Here is a 23,931-nt window from a genome sequence, read left to right on the forward strand (position 1 = left end):
ATGCCACATTATAAGATTTTTTAGAACAACACAACCCCTTAACTATCAATACAAAATTAATAATGTTTCTCTCGCCTCTGTAAGTGAAATTAACGATCTCGGCATTATTTTCGATTCAAAATTTAACTTTCTTTCACATGTAGAAACAGTCACCAACAAAGGATTAAAAATGCTCGGCTTCATTCTCCGAAATGGCAGAGACTTTAAAAATATTTCAACACTAAAAATCTTATATTCCTCACTTGTTCGAAGTCAAATCGAATATAATTCTCCTATTTGGTGTCCTTACTTTAAAATCCACTCCGACTCTGTTGAAAAAATTCAGCATAAATTCCTAAGATACATTAACTATAAACTCGGTCTACCTATAGAATCAATAAATTACAATCACTTGATGAAAGAATTAAACTTACTTAAACTCTCAGATAGAAGACTTATTTCCGATTTGACTTTTATTTTTAAAATTGTCAATGGTATTATAGACAGCCCTGATATATTAAGCCTAATTACCTTCCATATACCCACTAGAACCACTCGATCCAAAATTCTTTTTAATTTCAATAACAATATCAGGACTGAGTCATTTAGAAACTCGCTTATACCTAGATTGCATGCAGTTGGCAATGCTTTCTCAGAAGTAGTAGATGTGTTCAACTGCACGGAATATAGTTATAAGAAGGCTATAATAACATACCTCTGTCATAATTATCAATGTTATTAGGCATAATACCATTCTATTCATAAGTTATCACAGAACCTAAACTATGCACTTACATCAGATATCAGACAGAAGAGTGTTATCTAATAATTTTATATACTTAATCAAAACTATAATTTTTCCCAAAATTATTATGAGATGTCTTACTGACAGCCCTGTTTCAATAGAGCTAACTCTTAGTTCTCAGCAAATTCAACCAAATTCAATATTGAAGGTAACAATAACCTCAATACTAAACTACTGTACGGATTGAAAATAAAAATGCTATTGTACCTATGTATACCAGATGTTATTCTTGTTTAATTTTCAACATAATTTCTCAGTAATTATTCTGTTTAACATAATACTGTTTCGCTCCTGTGAACCACTGTAAACATAAATCATGTATATTGTAAAAGCCTTTTACGGCGTCTAAATAAATAAATAAATAAATATGTAAAAATCGTATGTAAAGTACATTAAATTTGAAATAAAAATTATGAACGTATATAGCATGTACCAAATAAGAATCAGCTAAGCACACCTCACAATAAATGTAATATTATTTTACTTATACAATAAAAAAATGTGAAGACGAATCGTATCAACCTAACTCGATGAACATCTCTGATGCCTGTCCTCAAAATCAATGACAAAACATATTTACATAATATACACAAGTGTGTGTGCGCATGTCCACGTCGAAAACTAACACATGTATAAACACGTGCACAGCAAGACCGTTCGTCAATTTATAAAAAAATACTGGCAAACTTCTTCGTATATACAAGTAGGTATTATCTTCGCTGACTGATGACACGCAAGATTTTGTTGAAAATTCCAAGGGTCGTTCCGTGATTAACGCCATCTGTTGAAATATTTAAAAATAAGCCTTCAGTTCTAATTTCTGCCGTGGTAGCTGAATTAATGTCGCCACTTTACGGCAAAATAATTTATTATTTTAATAAACTCGAAACTCTTAAACAAATGGTAAATTAAAAATGTGAAAATAATTTTAAAAAGTGGACAAAAATAATAGAAACTATTCCTCGTTCCTTTTTTTAGAATAAATTTAACCAAAGTTTAGTAAACCGCATTTACAAAAACATTAAAGATAGTGCCTAGGAAATAATTATACCACAACCTTATTTTTTTTTTTTTTATTTATTTCTGAACGAAGTCTTGAAGAAAAACCTTCAAGGTATTTTTTGAGGATATTCAAAATTTAAAATATTTTTTGAACAATACGAAAGGACGGCCATAAAAAGGTCATATTTCTGATTTAATTTTGATAAATGCTAAGTCTGTATTAATAATAAAAATAAATAATATTTTTTTTTCCGGCTAAGAACATCATATTTACCGTATTGCGTAATAATATTTTCATTATTTCGAATTGATAAATTACTAGACACCGCCTTAATAACGTATGACTTGCAAAAAGTGTTTTTTCCTAAAATACTTAAGTTAGCGCCATTTATAAAATTACATGTGGTTAATCCGCCCATGGAAGTGGTTGGCACTGAACCGGTGAATTATTAGTATTACTTTCTGTAGTTATTAAATCGCATTGGTCGAAAATATGTTTTCTGATATTGCAGCCCTGACTTTCAAAAAAAAATGTTTTCTGATATTGCTGCCCTGATTTTCCAACTAACAAAATTTGTTTTCTGATATTTCATTCCTGACATTCCAACAAATAAAATATTTTCCAGCAAACCAAATACTGCAGCCCTGACTTTCCAACAAACAAAATATGGCAACAATAATGCAAATATCAACACGACGTATATCAAGGATATAAATTAATTTGCGCGTTTGTTGGGTTGTATTATTTCCTGTTGGTGAACTTCCTCTTGGAAACATGAATTTCACTTGGCTCTGAACAAAGGAAAAGGAAATCACTTGCGGCGCTTTCCACGTTCTTGCTAACATGATCTTTTTTTAAGGAATGGAAACGGAAAAGGCATGGAAATTTTTGACGTGTTGAAGTGGGGCAAAAAAGGTTAAGAAACACTGATTAAATTCCTCGATAGAGGTTATTGGATCCCATTTTTAACAATACCTACTTGTTTATTGTTAAATATAATATAGGTATTTTTTAAAATGGGATCTATTAATAATACTTGTGTATTGGTTAATAAAATATTAAGATAATATCGTAATTTTTTTATTATTTTGAAAAAAACACAGGTTCATAATTACATAACATAATCACAGTTCAGTTCCATTAGACTATAATTAATGCTCTTAATCAATAATTTACTGTAACTCATTCAAACATACAAAATGAAATAATATCGCAGCGGTTATTCTGAATTATGTTCAAGCCTCCTCTTTCTCATCAGATTTTTTTCATAAAAAATGAATTTAACAAATCATGATAGATTTAATTGAAAAAATAACATTTCCAAATAAGAACATTGAAAGCTCATATAATGTGAGCTGCACATATTAATTAAGAGGAAGCAAAATACTTAAAGAAATACTAGAACACGGTTTTTTACCGAAAACAACTACAGGGAGATTCGCATACAATGAAGATACACAAGAATTAATATACTTTATCCCGTCTATGAGAGTGTTCAAAAATATCCAGATAAAGATTGTAAGCAAATTCGATAAGGCAAATAATATTTTATAAATATTATAAAAACATTATCAAACCAATTTTAAAATTATATCTTCGTGATGAGGAATTGATTGATAATAATATAGTATCTTACTTTCAATATTATTCTGATGAACATCTTTCCAGCTTTCTCCTGGGTTAGTTTTGTCAAATCTTAATGATAATATTTCTCAGGTATATTCTGACATTAAAGTTTTAAGCACTCACGCACACACAATGTAATGTTCGTAATCAAGCTTTAGATGCTTTTGATTCTGTGGTTTCATTGGCTAATAATTCTTTGCCCTGTTTCCCCGTGTCTTTTAGATCAACCTCTTGTGGCAAGAACAGCACGTAGCCGTAGGAGCAGACCTGTATGGTACACGCCACCACGCTGATGAGAAGGAAACTGCTCGGGAAGTAGTGGAGACTTGACACGTACACGTAGTTGGACAGAGGGACTATCACAAACGACAGGCACTTCTCCAAAACGGCTGTGATGCTGTTAATTTTACCTACAAATAAAAATACAGTATGTAGTTTTTTATGTGATTACCGCTCAACAGTCACAACTGCACGATGCTAATTGGAGCCATGCTTGGTAATTGACTATGACTTTCCCATTTGGGTTAGTTGTGTGATTGAAGGATATGGGGAAAAGGAAGGTGGGGAAGTTATTTATAACCGTAATACATAATTGATGGCTTGGAGTGCAAATTTGATAAACTCCATTTTTATCGAAAATGACTTAATGATGAAGTTTTGTTTCCATACTCTCTGTGCATGTCCTGTTCAAATTATACAACTCCAACTTATTTCAATAATTCACAAAAAAAGTAAATTTGACAACTCCGTTGGCTCTCAAAACGTTTATGCAAAATTGATAATTCCACCATTTTGTTCCCAGCTCTAAAAAAATTGTTTTCTTTGTAGAGAGCTCTTGAAGTACCTACATAGTTTTAACCCCTCCAGCGTTTGAGGGTCATTTCTGACCGGTCGTGCATATTTTATAAAATTACTGTTATGTTTTTTCCATCATGACGAAATACATAATTTTTTGACGTTAGAAAGAGAAATAATAATTCTTTTCAGTTTGCTTCAAATTATACTGGATTCCATTAATAAAATCCTAAAAATAGGCAAAATTAATGATTTATGTTTCGTGCCGCTATCGTAACAATCGGTTTGACTTTAACATTTATTTCTTATTTATTATTAATTGAAGGAGATAAAATTGAAGGTATGATTTTCTGACAAATTCCCCAAACAAAACGAGCGTATTTTCAAATTATATCAATCAATTTTTAAATGATTGGAATAAAAATTAAGTAAAAATGAGGACGGGTTGTTTCGCAGAATTTGAACAATTCATCAAATTTCAACGTTCATTTTCGGGTTCTGTGAAAGACTTATTAAAGTTCTGTTTTTATATCATTGTAGGCTAGTTGCTTGACAAAACTGAAATAAAAACAGAATTTGAAAAAATCTTTCACAGAACTTGAAAATGAACGTTGAAATTTGTTGAATTATTCAGATTCTCCGAAACAACCCGTCCTAAGTATAATTAAGTCGGTGGCCAAGTTGACATCGCGTTTGGGTCCCACCCAGGCGTAGTGTGTTCAATTCCTCGGCTGGCTAAGTCCTCCATCACAACACAAGCAACATTTTCAGCGTACTGTGGTGGTAGTAGGAGATTTTCAAATATTGTCAGGTTATTCGTAACCCGGGAATGTCTGTCTTTCTTTTTAAAAAAAAAAAGCTTTTTTGAGAACATTGCTCAAGTTTGATATTAAAATTTTATTATTTAGAAATAGTTATCTATGTTTATTTTAAATGCATACACCGGAAAGATGATTTTAGATATTTTCTAAAACCGTATTTTTTTACGGAAAATTAAAAAATAATAAAATTATTTTAAAAAAAACATTTTTTTCTTTCCTTTAATCGTAAAATATATTTGGATGTATATAGCGCATTTGAAATACACAGAAAATATTGAAAACTGAAAAAATACTGAAGGATTTTAAAAGTGTCTTTTATTTCTGCTAACACAGGAAAACCTTATAAACTTGTACGTGTAAGAATAAATCATATTTTCTCTACATATCTGTATATTTTTATTAGATATTTAACAATATTTAAATTTGTTTTTAAAATCATTTTGATTGTTCAATCAACAAAAGTACCCAAAAAGCAACAACTTAAATCAAGGTGCAAGATTGAAAATACGGGAAAAGGTGTCATCGGATGTACTTCTATTACAAATGAGGAAAGAAAATTATGTAAACCTTTTTGTGAAAAAAATTGAGTCAGAAAAAAAATTCATTGATGGTTTATTGAAAAATTTTCCTTAAAAAAATGCAAAATTGTAGGAAAATTTCTGACAAATCTCGTAAATCTCTTTTATAATAATTTGAATGATTTGTACAGCGCAGTTTTTGTAAAAAATCACCTCAATGGTGCTGTAGAAATATGTAATATATTTCTACAATGATATTATATATTACTAAAGTGATCTTTCTTATTGCTAATTATTTTTTATCTTTCTATGACATAATAACGTAAGAAAGGATGATGTGGACATCAGAGTTTGCAAACCATATTTGTATTAAACCATATAATGTATTTGAATACCCTAGATATGATTAGAACGAGTTTCATTAAGCGAAAGAAAACTAATCACTAATTTTTCAAATCTTTGGATGCAATTTAGTTTCATAAAAGCAAACGCCCAGAAAAGAAGAAGGGTGATCCCAAGGTACACACGTTGTGTTATTACATCAACCAAAATACAATATCATTTTAGGTTACTAACTACGTGGCACTCTATAAGATTTATATTGAGTATAAACTCAACGGAGATATCTTTACAAATTAAGATTCGGCGATACTCAGACAGCTTTGTAACATAGACGTTGTTACATCAACATAAAAGCAAAGCACTTGACAGACTGGGCAATCTACACCTGACAAGATTAAAACTCGGAATTACGAAATAATGTCGGCTGTGATAAAAAAAAAACACAATTGTGCATTTGAAGTTTTAACGATTTGTTAAAAAAATTTCAAAATAATCACTTTTTGTCCCTCCTGTAAATTTACCAAAAGTGGAGTTTGCAGGGTTCAAAAGAGTTGAAGCGTGTACCCGGCTCCAATAGTTCCCAAGTGGACTGCCTGGTTTTTAGAAAACTTTAATTGTATTGCTCGGTAAAATAATGTTCACTTACCCTGTTCGCTGGCCGTGATTTGCTTGTTCAGTACTGGCCTCTCTGCTATCATCACACCCCGGCTGAAGAGGCCTAAGAAGGTTGCTGAAATATGAAAGAAAAATAAAACTTCATTAAATAGAAGTCCACATGGGAAAATTTGGTAATTACATTAATTAAGTTAATTTATAGTTAAGGTAACTACATATGAAGTATTACCTTCATGAAACAAAACCACTGAATAATACATCAATAAAAAAGTGATATATATCTATTCAAAAAATTCAAATTCAAATTAAAAAAATATTTATTGCTGAAAGAGTACAGAGTACAAAGAGTATAGCTTATAGGTTACATCCTATTTCTTCCAGCTAACCCAACAAATACACATTATATTACATAACCCAACAATTACATGTTAACAAATGTATGTAAATAAAAAAACAGAGGTATTTAATTTATGTAAGGTATTCATATAAGGTGTAGTGACATTAGTTTAAAAGAAATGTTTTTAGTGATGATTTAAATTTAAGTATGTCAACATTATAAATTATTATTAGAAAGAAAACACGGTTGTCGCCAATTTACATTGACCATTCGACTCGTAGAACCCGACAGGCCAATAAAATTGATCATTGTTTAAAAAAAATCTATATCTAATTAATTTTTCCCTAAGGAAGATGAAATTGATTTTAATATCGGCAAGCAGACACGCCCATAACACACTTTTGTAGGTTTATCACTTCACTGAACGAAATTCTCAACATTATATATTTATAAATGAAGAATTAAGTTAGAGAGTGCGTATGCAAATACAGGTTGTCCCGGAGTAAAAGGTACAAAATTCGGGGGGTGATGCTACATGATAGTACAAGTAAAATAGATGTTACAATATAATATTTATCTTTTTTTACTTGTACCATCATGCAGATTCACCTCCTTAAGTTTTGCACTTTACCCCCGGACAACAAGCATTTTTTTAAAAAACTAAGTTTTTTTACGACAGTAAATCTTTTTTCAAATATTTTTTAAAACTTAAAAATAATTGGTTTGACTGAGAATTGAATCTTCCTACACAGGAACTGGAGTCAGCTATTCTACGAACCTCATTAAAAGCCGATCGGGTAAGACCGATATTTATTTAGTATATTAACTGCTGTAATGTCATCTAATTTCAGAGAAATGCGTATGTCCGCGTGTATGTGCGTGATTGCCACTAAATAGAATGAAACCAGAAATTAAATATATTTTGTATGGTTTTTAGGTTAAGGTGCTCCCATAGCCGCTGTGCCCACATGATGCACAGATGGGGCCTTAAAGAGTCGGCGATGTGTGAATGTGGTGCGGTGCAGACTACCGAACATGTGGTCAACGAATGCCCGCTCCATTCATTCCCCGGCGGGATTGATGAGGTCCACATGGCGACGCCTGAGGCCCTAAAATGGCTCGCAGATCTAGATGTCCCCCTCTGACCCCCCACCATACGAAAGAAGAAGAATGGTTTTCAGAGTGATTATGAAAATGTTACATAGTCATCAAATGTTGATATCAAAACTATCGTGATTTTAGTGTATATAAAATGATGATACATCATAATGTAAGTAGAACATGAAACAGTGGGTTACTTTCAAGACGAACCGTAAGAGGGAATTAGTGGGTATTGTTTACCTACAGTATATCTTCTAAACTGCGTAAATATTGAATTAAGCATGGCTGCAAGCAACATCAGATAAAGATAAAGTATCAAGTCATTTATTTGTTTGTCACTTCTGATTACGCCTACAACCTACAATGTATTGCATCAAAAACCTAGTAAACATGGGTAGGTGCCATAAATGTGAGCATAATAGATTATTACTGCGTACCAATAGTTCTAATTATTTAACGGTGTACTAAAATATTTCACTTCGAAACGCTTAAAATGCGACATTTACATCATTACTATTATAACAAGAAATTGGACAAGCCATTTGACGGTTTGTTTCAAAGAATTTGAACAATTCATCAAATTTCAAAGGTTATATTCAAGTTCTATGTAGGTAAGTTCTGTTATAATTTCAGTTATGTGAAACATATGGCCCATAATGATATAATAACAGAACTTAAATAGAACCTTTACAGAACTTTAAAATTATTTTTGAAATTTGATGAATAGTTCAAATTCTGCTAAACAACCCGTTCTAATTGTGTATTCCAGTTTTTTTTAATATTGCAACGAATAAGGTAATCTTTAAAGAGTGCTGAATCTTCGACTGAGCCGGGTAGTAACTAAGAGTCAAACCATGAAAAGGCCATCGGCAAAAATGTTAAAGATTTTGAATATTTGAGCGTTGTTGACCAATTGAAAAATAAACCTTACTTATTTAAATACTACCTACATATAGTAATATAAGTGTTACACTTACAACTAAAAATCATGATTGGGTGGAAGCTAAAGAGGAGCATGAGGGTGGCAGCCAGCTGAGACAGCGCGCCCACCATCCCAATTGTCTCGTCTCGCAACTTTATCCTTTTCTTCAAAACGTGGACGATCGTAAAAGAACCTGGAAAAAATATCATATTGCTTCATTGTTTTTAATTTATTTTAAAATAAAATACAAAACAAAGTTGATAAATAATTTGGTTCGTATTTCTTGGAAATAATGGCAAACCTGGTAAAATCGGGAATACCACAAGGGAGCGTATTTGGTCCATTTTTAAATATTGGCTCGTTTTTCTATCGAAAAAATTGGTATATTGTGTGCATCAACTGATTAATAGGATTAAAATATGTATTTTAAAGAAAAGATGATGTCACATTATGCTACTCTCTACAAACTCTTGCAATAAAGAGAGTTTTCCAATGGTTGATTATGACTCGATGTGTTTCATTGTCCTACAATTTTTACTGATTGAATGAAATCTTGCGATAAATTTCGGTTTTCTTAATATTATGACAAAAGTTTTAACTTTAACAAAGTTTGAAATCCTAGCTTAGTATGTAGTTAGGCACATTGGCCAAACATGGCTCCGGCTCCAAATGTTGTATTTATTACGGTCGCTATTTTAATTTTAAAATCTATGTTAGTGGTGGGGTATCAAAAATCACTCTCTTAAAAATAACCTGGATCGGATAGTATCTTTCACTCGGAGGGAGCACCAAGCCTAAAATCATATTTAGGATGTGAATTTTTATATCAATATGAAGATTGTTAGATAAAATAAAATTTAAGTTGGTGCGATGCGAATTGTTAGTTTCATAGAAGGACCCTGCGCAAGATACAATAAAAAATATAGTGTTAAGAAGGTTTTTTCTGACATACATATATCGTTAAAAGGTTAGAATTTTACCTATCACTTGAATTACACTCTTCGATGCCTGGAAAATGCTGAACTCTATCTCCGACCAGGCAAACTTATTCCTTGTGTATAGATAGGTGATCGAACCTTCGTCTGAAAAAAAAGTGTTTTATTTTAAAACGTATCTTTTACATTGCTATTGTAACGCTACATCAATGTGTTAACAGTCGGTTAATTTCTAAGCATAATATTGTATTTATATAAAAAAGAGTACCTAAGGCGGGCGCAATAGATTTGATTTGTATAAAAATCTATTTATTCAGAGACTGATGAAATACACTATAAATTCAAAGAGGAAGTTCACTGTGTAAAATATATTTTGAAAAACTCTGTGTAAAGCTTGAGCATCGCCGGGGATTTCAGCTAGAAAATAAATAAATCAGGCACTTCTATTCATTCAAATCTTTAGGTTGCGATGTTTTAAACAACATCACATTTGATGACCATCAAATCTTTGGGTGATGGTATTTTAAACACCATCACATTTGATAAACATCAAATCTTTAGGTGATGGTATTTTAAACACCATCACATTTGATAACCATCAAATCTTTATGTGATGGTGTTTTAAACACCATCACATTTGATAACCATCAAATCTTTAGGTGATGGTGTTTTAAACACCATCATATTTGATGACCATCAAATCAAAGATCACCACCACATTAAGTTTTTGACATTTTAAGGTCCCCGTTAAACGCAGATTCTCGACCCGTTTCAACATTTTATCCAATTGTGATCAATTGTGATAACCGGCGTTTAATGCTAGTATACGTACGCGAGCCGAACTGCCGAGCTGAGCCTCTGAAAGGAACGAATCAACCGCAAATGGCGCGAAGCGCCGCTTGCAGTTGCTTCGTTCCTTTCCCGTATTTCGTGGCTCGGCTTGCGTTTCGGTTCGCAAATGGATACGCACGGGAGCCGATCAAATTCCACAAATCCAAAATGGCGCTGAACGCGACTTGGTGGTCTTCAAATGCTATAGAGTTTGAAACACTCCAACCTAAGGATTAGAACAGCGGACAACTACCGTCACTAAAGTAATTACTAGGATCCTCGCTTCGTTTGATTATTTAATAAAATAATTTCCTTCGGGGCTTGGGTCGTTTTGAGGATGCTGTGTGAAGGTTCTTTTAAAAAATTAAAGAGTGGAGGTTCTGGGAAGGAAACGGGTATGAGAGGTGGGTAGGAATCTCTGGGTTAGTATGAACGTAAGTGTCAGTGACAAATGTATGAATCCAACCCTCCCACTGCGGTGCAAGGTGACGGGTCGAGAGAGTACGGCTGGAGAGGTGAAAGGGTCTCCTTCAACCGGCCTCTCTCAAACCGGCCAGCCACGCAGCAGGTATGTGGGCAGAAGCATCCACCGCCGAGACCTTTCTTACATTAACCCCAAACAGGAGGCTCTGAGGAAAATAATTTCCCTCTGGACCTATGTCAACTTTGAGGATGCTGTGTGGAGGGTCTTTTTAAGAAAAGGAAGGTAAAATGTACGAGGGTTGGGTAGGAATCTAGGGATCAGTGTGACCAGGAGTGACTGACGTATGGTGAATTGCCTAATACAAAAAAAAATATATATATATCCCTCCCATTGGAACTGGATTTTAATAAATACTAATTTTCTCCTTGCATACCTGCGTCCCAAAATGTGCCCTCTGCCACTTTGGGAGTTCTTTATTAAAATAAGTTTTTTATTTCTTACTAATGAATGTGATGGAGTGCGAGCAGGGAACTAGAACCATGAGTAAAACGATCAGCCTTCTGTTGCCCTCTCTCTTCTTGAAAACGCACTTCAGGGATTGGAGGGGTAGAGTTAGGTCGAGTATGCTGGGTATTTTCTCAGCAACGTTCACATCTTGGATCCTGTAGTAGGCGTATGCAAACGATATGGACTGAAATTAAGAGAAAAACAATTCTTCACTGATTGTAACGTCTTTAGAATAGACATGAAACCAAATACTTAACACATAAATTTGTTTGAAACCACTTCATTTTAACACATTGCTATCTCCAGAGATGTGCAAAATGGGTACCCAAAACCATTTGGAATGCAAAGTGGAAATGGGTCAAAACTTTTCCATTTGAAAATGCAAAATGCAAAATGGTTTTTAGAAAAGTTTTTCAAATGCAAAATGCAAAATACCTATTTTCAAAATGCATTGAAAATGCAAAATGGTTTCTCAGGTCAAACAATCAAAATAATTATAGAATTTTTAAACAATTTTGTCATTTAATAATGGACATCAATGTAGAACAAACATAATATATTACATGATGGTAAATCCAAAAGCATGGTGTTTCATGTGACTACAGATTATGAAACCACAAAAAATTTGCGCGGGACTAATGTTGCCAACGTAAAAACATAGAAACTGCTCTCTAACATTTAATATTACAGCGTCATGGCCCCATGTTCAGTATTTGAATCAGTATTTTTTGTAATGGTATCACTCAATTGCCAGGGCTCCTACCAGAGAGCAACTTGACAAATGTAAATTACCTCTCATAGCGAGGTTGAGGACTGACTGATATTTGGGGCTTATGAAAAAATGATGAGTGGAGATAGTAGGATGAATGTTGCAAAAAAGCATTTAAAATGGAAAATGCATTTAGAAAAGCGTTTAAAATGCAATATGGAAAATACCCATTTTGCATTTTGCATTTCCATTTGAAATGGATTTATTTTAAATAAAGCACATCTCTGGCTATCTCATCAGGAAATAGGTGCCCTAAATACGTCTTGTGATAGAACCACAACTACAACATCCCATTACAGGGGAACTGAGAGAGTCAGAGAGATCAAGAGAATTTTCAAAATTATTTTTGATTATTTATTGATTGGTCGGCTACCTCGCGGGTGTATTAAAATGCAGACAATTTTATCCAACGCTGCGCTGCTTAGACTTACATTATAGTGTACAAATAATCTTGTTAAATATTGAAATTCTGATATGTTGATTTCATACCGATCCGAGTAGGATTGACCTTAATGTTAATCAATCAGCAATTAATCGAGGTTCGTGTGACGTCACGCGTGCCTCGTCAGAATTCTATCGTTTTGCAGGGCTTTGAAAAATGCAAAAAATATATTATTTTCTATAAAATCGATATTTGTAAAAAAAATAATGGTATTTAAGTTAGATGGTGTACTTGCATAAAAAATTAACCACATGAGATTTGGAACCATAATTTTGTATAGTTTTTATTTTATTTTATAATTTTTAATAGATTTCAATTTTGGTGATATCCTCAACTACCGTACTAGGCTCATGCCCGTATTATGGTAGTCGTACATGATTTATGTAACAATAACAAAATAATATTTTGTAGAACAATAATAAAATATAAGGAAAGTGAAATTGCTATGGTAGACAAAAAAATTAAAAAATGCATATTATTATACAAACCATATTAGAAATAAAAATAAAGATATTTTATAGAAAATAGAAACAAAATAAATAAATATTAAAATATATGCAAAACTATCCATTATTATTTTTATCTTCAAAACAGGTTGATCTTGGTACGTACTTATCTAGAAATGTAACTATTTACGGTCACATTGTCACATTTGAATAGAGTTAAGACGACAGCGTCTACGATTTTGTTTGAATTCACAATATCACCAGACTTTAATCCATAATAATTGTATGGTAATAATTGTATCTATATAATGTAAAAAAGTGGCAATTTAACTTTAAATGTCTTGAAGTAAAAATATTTTATTCATTACCAGAAAGTATCCAGAATATTAATAACAACAAAGATTTTGAACTTCGGGTTAAAAATACACTGAAAATTCAAACGGAATACTTTGGCATATAAATAAAAAAAAGAACAAACAAAATGACACATCCCCATACACACAAGCCTAGCTTTATTGTGGTGGTACATCTTAAATATAAAATTACGTGAAATATTTACGGTTTTTTCTGTAAATCATTGTAACATTATTTTTGTAATAAACGTTAAAAAAATAATCAATAAAAAAACTGCGTTATATTGTTGCAGAAAAAGGTCTTTAATTCTGAAAAAATTAAAACATCTAAACCTATGAAGATTTTTTAAAATTATTTAATAACTTTTTCTGTGATTTGCCGAATGTCTGCCAGAATTTGTTTTTGACTGCCAGCGAGTGTTCAAATATTCAAATCTTTCCATTTTGGAAATAAACAATAAAATGTTGTAAAATTTTGTTCAAATTTAAAAAGTCATGCATCTAAGGGTAAATAAAAGGTTAAAGGACAACAGTTTTAATATTTTCCTTATGAAGAAAGGGAACTTCTGAAAGCGGTGGACGTGTGCCATTTAAACCGCTTTATTTTAAGCGGTTTAAATGTTCACATAATTGTATTTATATTGTAATTATGGAAAGCCACAAAATAAATGCTTTTTAAGAATACATTAATAATTTACTCTTGGAATCACTGCACTAACAAAACAGCCAGAATTTGAAAAAAATATCAACAATTAGTAAAAATATGAATATGTTTGAATTATAAAGCTGCCTACCTCTAATACCACCGAGACTGCGAACATTCCGACAAAGCCAATGGTTCTGTAGAGAATAGGTGCCAAGAGAGATCCTACCACTATAAAGAGTGTGATGAAGCCAGTGTTATTTCCCATCACCGTTGTTGCGCACTTGCCGGTCTTATAGCATATCTAGAATAGGTAACATTTAACATTACTAGGTACCTGATTCTAAGCTTCTGTTTCATTTTGAAGATTTCAAAGGTAACATTTTTACAGGGTGGATAGGAATCTGAGGGTCAGTATGTCCAGGCGTTATGGACGCTTGAATCCATCCCTTCCGCTGCTATTTTTCAAGAAAGGGACACCTGCATAAACACGTGTTCCGATAAATTCGGAATAGACCATTATTTTTTTAGGAAAGGGATTGCAATCACATTTTTAACAGGTTTTCAATAAATCATCCATATTCGATTTTCTTCGTGTGGGTCGATATGAGGAGATCAAAGGGTTCCCCACAACCGGCCTATCCCGATCCGACCCGCCACGCAGATGGTTGTTATTCGCAGCCAGGACCTGGATAGACCTCACCCCACGAACCCGGACAACTCTGCTAAGCGATCTGCTTGAGGTGACCTATGGCAGAGGCGTTTTTAATCCAATAAATGGTTCCCGGGTACGCCGTACCCCAGATAGCAATGAAGATCGACGCTCTCTTGACCAAGCTATTTATTTTCTTATCGAAAGTAATTCGATGAACGTAATGATACTCAATATAGGTTTTTATAAGCTACATGTCAATAAAATAAAGTGATAAACTATAATACAAGTGTTGTACTCACGTCTCCCAAGTAGCTAAAACTGGACATGACCAGCATGCTGAAGTTTCCTCCCAGCGACAGCGGAATGATCTCCGCGTAGATGGCGTAGACCGTGGAGAGACGGGGGAAGGCTTGCAGGATCAGGAGACTGACGGAAGTCAGGATCATGCCGGCAAGGGGGAGCAGGATGAGGGGCTTCCTCCGCCCGCTGTTGTCGCTCCAAGGCCCGAGGAACACGAGCAAGATGCTCGTTATTAAGCCGCCCACGAAGCCGCTCACCACAGACAGTGAAGACACTATCCTCTGTGATTCCAACTGAGATGCACAGGGGACATTAGGTATATTAGTCAAACGATTTGTTGTGCAATAATTATTATCTAACTAAATACTTCTAATATGGACATTATTTAATTTACTCGTACATACCCAATGCAATCGGAGTTTTAAGATAGAAAGACAATATTAGGTATTAGACATGTAGGTAGAAACGGGTTAATTTTGTGAGGGCAAAGTATATTTACGTGTTGGTACGTAAGTTGTATATTCAAAATGACCGGTTATTGGTTGAATACAATTGAGTACAATTCCTCGGCTGGCTAAGTCCTTTATCACGACACAAGCGAAATTTTCCGATTACCGTGGTGGTGGTAGGACATTTTCAAATATTGTCAGGTTATTCGTACACGGAAAAAACTTACTGATATAAAATATTTCTAATTTATTAAGAATCTCTTCAAATTATTCATACCTTTAACAAATGAATTGATAGGTTTCTTGTTAAACTTTTAGTAAAGGATGAATGTATTATTGCGATGTCGGAACACGTATTCATAAGATTAATAATATGTTCGCATTTCGTCATAGTATATTATTAAGGCATGGTGCGGGTGCATAAGTACTCCTTCGTGTAACCTGGGAATATTTGTTTTTCTTTAAATAAAAAAAAAATTAAAATGGCGCCGCGGCATGGAACATTCGGAATCGGGCGAAACCACGCACTCCTTACGCAGATCGCGATAAGGTTCGCCAGCCGCCTGTTTTTATCCATATTGTGAAGTACAGGAACAAATATTAAAAAGCCTTATGATAATTTTCTAAAGAACTTGATTTGCCACAATAATATCCGAGTAGGGCTTCGAAAGTACGAGATTTAGCACATTAAAGCAGTTTTCGGTGCGGGGAAGTGGAATGAGGGAAGTGGAGGGAGTGGAGTTCAGCCTTACTTCAATGGCAGCCTTGACGGCTCCCTCCGACTCGAAGCACTGCTCGTAGGAGTACCCCAGGTCCACCAGACACGCCCGCTGCAGGAACATGTTCTTGAAGGCCACGAAGCCCATACTGAAGGAGATGGTCACGCCGAACCACAGCGGCTCGATGGTCATGTTGGACCAGAACTCGCGCTTCTTCTTCTCCTTCTCCTTCTCGGGCTTGCATGGCTCATCTCTGGAAAAATAACATCTACGTCAATATATGGAAGACTTCCAGACAAAACTAGGGAGTATTATAGAATATCAGAGAATAGAGAAGACAACAAGTGCTTATTCACGTTGTGTAAATAATGACGGTACTATTATTTTCACATACAACTAGTTAAGACTAATTAAAAATTAACTATATAACCATATAATACTAACCTAATATACAATACTGCCGCAATACTACCGGAACCATGAGAGTCTCGAGGAGGATAGATACTGTGTTTTTAGTTATGACGGCAAAATAACGCTTTACCTAAAATATGCGAACGCCTCAGCGTTCTCAGCAAAAGTATTATGCCGTGTTGCGCTACCTTCTTATTTTGCCAACGTTTCGGACAGCATTACAAAGCATTATAAAAATATTGATTTCCTGTACTTACTTCGAAGCGTTGCAGAATTGACTTAATTTCTCTATACCTACCATTCATTGCAGCTAATACAATGCTACAGAAAAAGATTACTGTTTTACATTTAATAAATAGTGGGTACGTAGATTTATCTTCACTATCGAGATTTTACATCACATAGTAGGATAGTTTTAATAAATAGGCAATCCACATGCAAATAGTAAATTGCCTTGGGAGATAAAATGTGGATTGTGCAAATCGGATCGATAATCACCCGTAGCAATCGAACCTTTCCCCAATAATGTGAAAATTAGATCACTCACCCTTTTGTTGGATTTTGGAGGCTGCATAATCGATCCCATTTCACCAATGAATTTAAATATGTGTATAATGGCGGTTTTTCCCTTTGAGATTTATTAAATTTCTTATATGGGCGCAAGCCGGCGCGAGGGGCGGACGGTAGACAATGTTAATTACTCGGCAGTTATAGTGGAACTGGCCGGTGAGAATTATTGGCAAAAATACATCAATAATCGATGATGACGTATTGACGAATTAAGTACAAATAATGCAATCTGTGCCCTTTTCAAACAAACGTAGAGATCTCCACACTCTAAAACAGTGGTGCCCAACCGGTGGCTCGCGTTTTCTAGGCGCCCGCGAACAATATTGGTGAAATAAAACACCAGTTAAATCACAATTCGAAAGGCGTTTCGACTGCATTTTCTGTATGGAACCTTTGCTTATTTTTGTCAAAAATCCATTTATCGAAAGCGATGTTTCACAACTAGCTTCGTTGATGGAAACCCATTGCTTCGTTAATACAGCGGAAGCTGAATTACAAATTATTACACTTCGCAGTGATATCATCCTTAAAAGCACAGACAATAAAAGCGACGAAGTGTTCAACCTCATGGACCCTGTTAAATACAAAAACGTACGAAACTGTGCTCTCATCGTTAAAGCATTTTTTGTGTCAACCTATCTATGTGAACGTGCTTTTTCTCAACTAAAAGTAATTAAAACCAAATAGAGAAGTATGTTAACTAACGAACACGTCAAAAATTGTATGATTTTGGGTTGCACAGAAGATTACCAACCAGACTTTAAGAAGCTTTCTGAAAATATGAAGAGCCAAGTATCGCATTAGTTTTTTGCTATTCCGGTCTATTCTGTTTGAAGTGCAGTAAGTCTCAACTTAATAAATAAAAAGTGGAGCAATTGTATAGTGTAGTTTCCTTTATAACACTTATGTTTTTTTATTAATTCTGCTGTGCCCGCGTCGCGTATCGGGATTTTCAAAATAGCCCTTGGAGTAATACCAGTTGGGCACCACTGCTCTAAAAGGTTCGGATTAAAAAAACCTAAATCAAAGACTGACTTGCACAAATAGGTATTTTAGAATTAAGTATACTTACTACCTACAATCGATGGTAACAATTTGACACAAATATCACAAGTTTATGTTAACAGACTAAATAAGTTAAGTCTGCCTATCAAAAGCTGTTAACGTGTGATAATGCCCATTTTGAGGGTTTGAGATTTTATCTAAACACGTATGGAATTACAAACCATTTGTTTTATGTAATCAGACTGTCAAGCCATTTTACAATTATTAATTTATATTTATACCCGTAGTGTAAAAAATTTAAATAAATTAAAACTAAAAAATTGTTTACATGACAAATGATTTTTTTTTAATTCTAAAGTGTGTGACTTTCACAGTAATTGATCGCTGAATAAACACAGTATTTGTCTCATTTATACTATTGTCTTAATTACGATGCAATTGCATTTATGCACCTTCATAAGATAATAATGTTTTGATGAAGTTAGTTTTCTAATCTTACATCATTGTTAATATTTAACAAGTTTTCTTAAGATTTATTTTTATATATTTACATACCTCAGCAAGTTGACACGTGATGATAAATTAGCTGATTTGAGTTATTAGTGTAGTCATGCACAACCAAGGGTCTCTTTAATGATTTGCCTGTACGTATATTACTTCCCGAGTAGTTTGTTAGACGTTTTAAAATACATGGCACGAGATTATTTGAGTGAGAACAATCTGTAAAAGCTCAGTATTGTTTGAATAAAATAATACGTTCATTCGACGGCCAGTAATAAACGGAAACAAGTCCAAAGAATTATAAATTACGATGCGGGTATTAAAAGATGCACCAAAAGGAGCTCTTCGCAGTTTCGAACAGCAATAAAATCAGTGTTTGGCTCTTTAAGGGAACGGCTGCGCGGCCCTTTTCATACAAAACTTAAATTTGGATCTTATACAAACTACATAATTATTTTTTATCCAAACGTGTACTCAATATCTAGTACGGATATGTGCTACATCATTTATTTATATTTTAAATTTTAAAATACAGAATATTAAAGAATTCAATTTTTCAAGTTTTCTGAGGCAATTTTGTTAATAATTCAAAAAAATATTTATGCTCTGTGTGCTGTGCAAATATTATGAAATAATATATATATTAAAAAGTATTTTCATAGGCGTAAATTCAAACGACCGATTTAAGTTGAAATAAAAAAATAGTCGTAAAATACTGTCAACTTTTTTAAGATGTTTTATTTTTTATTATATTGAAACAGAAGGTACGGTGAGGTCATTTTTTTAATATCCATTAACTCACAAATAAATGCCAAAGTTGCCTCTAAAATAATCCTAAATTTAATTATTTGATAGCCTCTATTTCATAATTAAAAACACAAATAAATAAAGAATCACATATCCGTTCTAGATATTTGCTATACATTTTAATTAAAATAATAATTTTTCAGTTTTGTCAGGTATTTTGTCTTAAAATCAAAATTTAGGTTTTGTATGAAAAGGGCCGCGCAGCCTCCTAAGATTTGACAAACCTGTTTGAAAATATCCAAATAATAATAAATAATCAAATTTGAAATTTTGGCATACTGGGCCATTGAAATATATATATATATATATATGTATATATATATTTATATGGTTAAAAATAAGAATGTTTTGTATCTGCGAGACATTTATAAATATCATATTTAAGGCTTATTATCATTGTTACCGTGCATACTAATAATATAACATGTATTGTTTTATAAAATTTCCACGTTTTCCAAGAATAAATAAGAAGAGTTATGAGTTCAATGCCTGCTCAAACAATATATTTATATATAAGCTTTATTCTCATTGGAACTGTCACGACAGAGGGAGACACGAGGCCAAATATAAATATTTTTAATCTAATTTGTACAAATAAAATATATTATCTTATCATTAGAGATTCATTGTGTTGGTCCACGAGTTTATACAGTAATGTTAATTAATATTCATATTTTGACAGAAATGTAAAAAGTAAATCATTGTAATGCATTATGAGAAACACATTTGTTCGATCTCAAAAGAGCAAACAGAATGGATGAGATATTATGGATCGTTGTGATATTGTGTTAAATTATTATTGTTATGTATATCAATAATATATAGCTTATATTTAGTTAGAATAAAGGTAACTATAACTATAGGTATGTAATTTAAAAAAATTAAAAATAAAACAAAAAAATCTTAAGACGGGAGAATCTCAAATAAAGTCGGAATCTTAACGACGTAAGTGAAGAAGCCGTGTACAAAAATATACGACGCGCTGCCCTGGTGTATTGATAGACCTGCGGTTGAATTTTCCCTAACAAGTCTCTAAAAATAAAGTGGGAATATAACGACATAAGTGAAGAAGTCGTGTAAACAAATATTCGGCGCGCGGCCTGGCATAATGGACGGATTAAAGGATCTTATTGCTATATTCTATTATCTTTGGGACGGACCTACGGTCGAATTTGCCCAAGCAGGTCTAGAAAATTGATCTTTCCGTAGGGTTTATTTTAATATTTCTGATGAACGTATTATTAAAATTTCAGATGTTTCTATAGGAATTTATTTATTTATTCCTTTAGATTTACACACAGTAGAATATAATAAAAGATATCATTAAATTATTTTTAGTGATTATAGATTATTGTACCTTATCAAGTCGAAATTATTGGTTCCTAACTAGGCAAATTGCCCGTTCCAAGGAAACAAAAATATATGAAAGTTAGTGTGTGATTTGTCTATGTCTATAATATATCTCATTAATGCTTTAATTTGTGATGTTTAATCGTTAATACCTCGGTAAATTACTAATTCTATGTCTAGAAAAATAAAATCTTGTGCTTACCGCTAATTTTATAGTTGAAAAACGTTTTATAAAATTTTCAAACCGTTTTACATAAAATATTTGAATGTTAAGGTACTGTTTTTATTAATCTTAAATATAAATTACATCCGTCGGTATAAGTCTGTGCAATATATATATTATCGTTAAGAATTCGTCTGAATTAATTAAAATGTGAGCCTCGAGTAAACCTCTGTTATTAGAATCTTGTATCCCCTTAATATCTGTAACTTTTTATCATTTGAGAAACAAAACATTTTAAAACCGTTTTTTTAAATTTATTGATAAATTTTACAAATAAAAATTTTATGTGATTTTCTCAACAACCATACAAGGTTCATTCCCGTATTATTGTAGTCTTTCATAAATTGTCCCAAATGATATAACTAGGTGACGTGTACCCGGCTTTACTCGGGGACTTATGAATGGTTTGGGATAAATTTCTGAGGTTGTGATGATCTCATAAGGTTTAAACGTTAGCAATATAAGTCCCCGAAAATATTTTTTTACGACTTAATTACAAATAATCGACTTATCTCTACTTTCAATAAATATAAAATCCATGTATTATATATATTTATAAACCTTCCGGAAGAAAATCCCTAAATGATAGTAAAAACCCTATCATAATCCGTTGCGTAGTTTAAAAGAACTGAGGGCACAAACAGAAGCAGATAGCGATTTTTTTATACTATTTAGAAATTATAGATTACAGAACTACTATGCTCTCTACCGTAAGAGACTATTCTTTATTCGTTAGTATTTTGGGTAATATCAATATTAAAAATCTAGTAGGTAACTATATAGTCAGAAAATTAAATACTCTTTTCCTGTATCACGCAACCATACAAGTTTACAAAGATGATATCCTAAACAAAACCGTACCATTCAAAAACACAGCGAATATCAGGCAAAAATACATGTTACCAATTCCGATTTGTAAAAAAACTTTGGGTCAGCAAAACTACAAATACTTAGGAAAAAATTTCTTCAATAAATTGCCAGAAAATATAAGATCACATGATAGTTTCAAAAAATTCAAAACACAACTAAAAAAATATACTGAAAACATAAAATAAATATAAAAAAAACCTAAATAAATAAAAGAAAAACAAAAACAAAAATTTAAAAAATCTAAGAAACTAAACAAATAACACCTCATCCCATACACACAAGCAATTGCTTATTATGGGAGAACATTGAAAAATAATAAATATTAATCATATCGAAATATATATATGTATATCACACATTGTAAATTTTTTTATTGAATAAATATAATTTAAAAAAAATAAAAAAATGTTATTAGTCTTTACTTTTCGCAGTGTCTAAAAGACCTTACCCCTTTCTATTTTCGACGTTTAGCATCTTGGTTTCACTTCACTCACTTTATGTTGAATATAGATTTGACGACTATTATAATAATAAAGTAAGACGAGATAAGCCAGCTTACTTCATTCCTTCGGGGTTTAGAGCTGCGAGCTGCTCTGGGAGGTCTATGTCCATACCGTCCATGTCTGTGCCGGGAGGATACTTATTTCAAACTGAAGTTCGTTTTCAAATAAAAAAAACCATTTACCAGTATTAATTGCTTTGCTTACTGACACTTATCATTATTTCCTTAGACACAGGGATACCATAAACAAAAGTAAGTTTGATTTTTTATTATTTTAAGTTAGGCCTGTATTACATTGATATAGGTATTGAATGAATTTTAAAGTTTTTTCCACATTTTCTTTCTTTTTTTACTGTTACCGGATTCAGCCTATCATGGCCATCTTTATGCTGGTCCGACTGGTGAGTCTGAAGATGACCACGATGAACAGAATTGTACTGGTCAAAAATAAAAGTAATAAATTGGAATAAAGTTTAAAATTGTTTCATTATATTATTGTAATGGAATTCCACCACGAATTTTCAATTTCAAAAATAGAAATACTATATTATAACTATTGTTACGTGTTTGCAAAATACAGTTTGTTCAGCTGATATGTATTATCTTATCCAGCCAATATTTCGGGTATCATTTCAGTGACTATCAGGTCAGAATTTTCTGTAGGAGGAAGCACAACACTGCAAATTACCCTTAAAATCAAGCACGATGAAGTTAGCTCCCCTCCTGGAAGAATCCTGTGCTCAAAATATCCTTCAAAATGTTTTTCTTTTTCTAATACCACAGTTTCAAACAAGTTTTCGCTTCCGAAGTAAAAACATTCAAATAAACCGTCTATAAAATTATTTTTTAAAGGCATATACAAAAAAAAATTAAACAAACCTACACCGGCTCTTTTAAGCGAACAAGTTTAATTTCGTTGCAATATTATGAATTCATTTATTTTATTTACGTATTATGCTGTCACAGAGAACTCTTTTGGGGGCCAAACAATGAACGGCATATAAGGGATGAATTGGTGACATTTCATGCTTTATTCACATTCATACGTTGATTATCCTACCCATCCGTTATTAACCCTTAACGTTTTTCGAATCCCGTAATTTGATTCGCTCGACCCTGCGCGTTCTTCAAGTTAAGCCGACTGGCCAGAAATTATGTTTTCTGTTTTAAACATTTTGTTTCCCCAATCAAATAAATGTGTACCGATTTGAGAGAAAACCAATGTCGTCAATTTAAAAAACACTAATGAAATTGCTTATCTTTTCAAGAAAAAATAGATATTTTTGAATATGTTTGAACAATTATTTCATCCGAAGTAAGATAAAATTGAACTTAATTACGTATCTAGCACGGTC

At 32.8% G+C, this 23,931-nt stretch overlaps 1 protein-coding gene across 1 annotated transcript; it reads right to left on the bottom strand.

The window, feature by feature from the left end:
* Nucleotides 1-2,893: 2,893 nt before the first annotated feature.
* On the bottom strand, nt 2,894-22,825 carry LOC149417800 (proton-coupled folate transporter-like). The gene is made up of 9 exons (XM_089639187.1): nt 22,634-22,825; nt 16,371-16,590; nt 15,169-15,462; nt 14,366-14,518; nt 11,556-11,745; nt 9,845-9,946; nt 8,920-9,057; nt 6,536-6,619; nt 2,894-3,823 (listed from the first exon to the last, which is right to left on the bottom strand). Exons 1-9 carry the CDS (start codon nt 22,693-22,695, stop codon nt 3,561-3,563), a joined length of 1,506 nt encoding a protein of 501 aa, XP_089495313.1. The 5' UTR covers nt 22,696-22,825; the 3' UTR covers nt 2,894-3,560.
* Nucleotides 22,826-23,931: the final 1,106 nt, after the last annotated feature.

This window comes from Hesperophylax consimilis, chromosome 14, assembly GCF_061612785.1.
Source record: "Hesperophylax consimilis isolate HC1 chromosome 14, BYU_Hcon_1.0, whole genome shotgun sequence".
Classification (NCBI taxonomy): domain Eukaryota; kingdom Metazoa; phylum Arthropoda; class Insecta; order Trichoptera; family Limnephilidae; genus Hesperophylax; species Hesperophylax consimilis.

Bases quoted from the DNA above. Each gene is read 5' to 3' on its own strand.
- LOC149417800 (XM_089639187.1), bottom strand. From the start codon at position 22,695: ATGGACGGTATGGACATAGACCTCCCAGAGCAGCTCGCAGCTCTAAAC. The intron at 6,620-8,919 runs GTAAGTGTAACA...TTCATATTTCAG, and splicing joins CCCAATCATGATTTTTAGTT to CAACCTTCTTAGGCCTCTTC. The intron at 3,824-6,535 runs GTAAGTGAACAT...TTTTATTTGTAG, and splicing joins AATCACGGCCAGCGAACAGG to GTAAAATTAACAGCATCACA.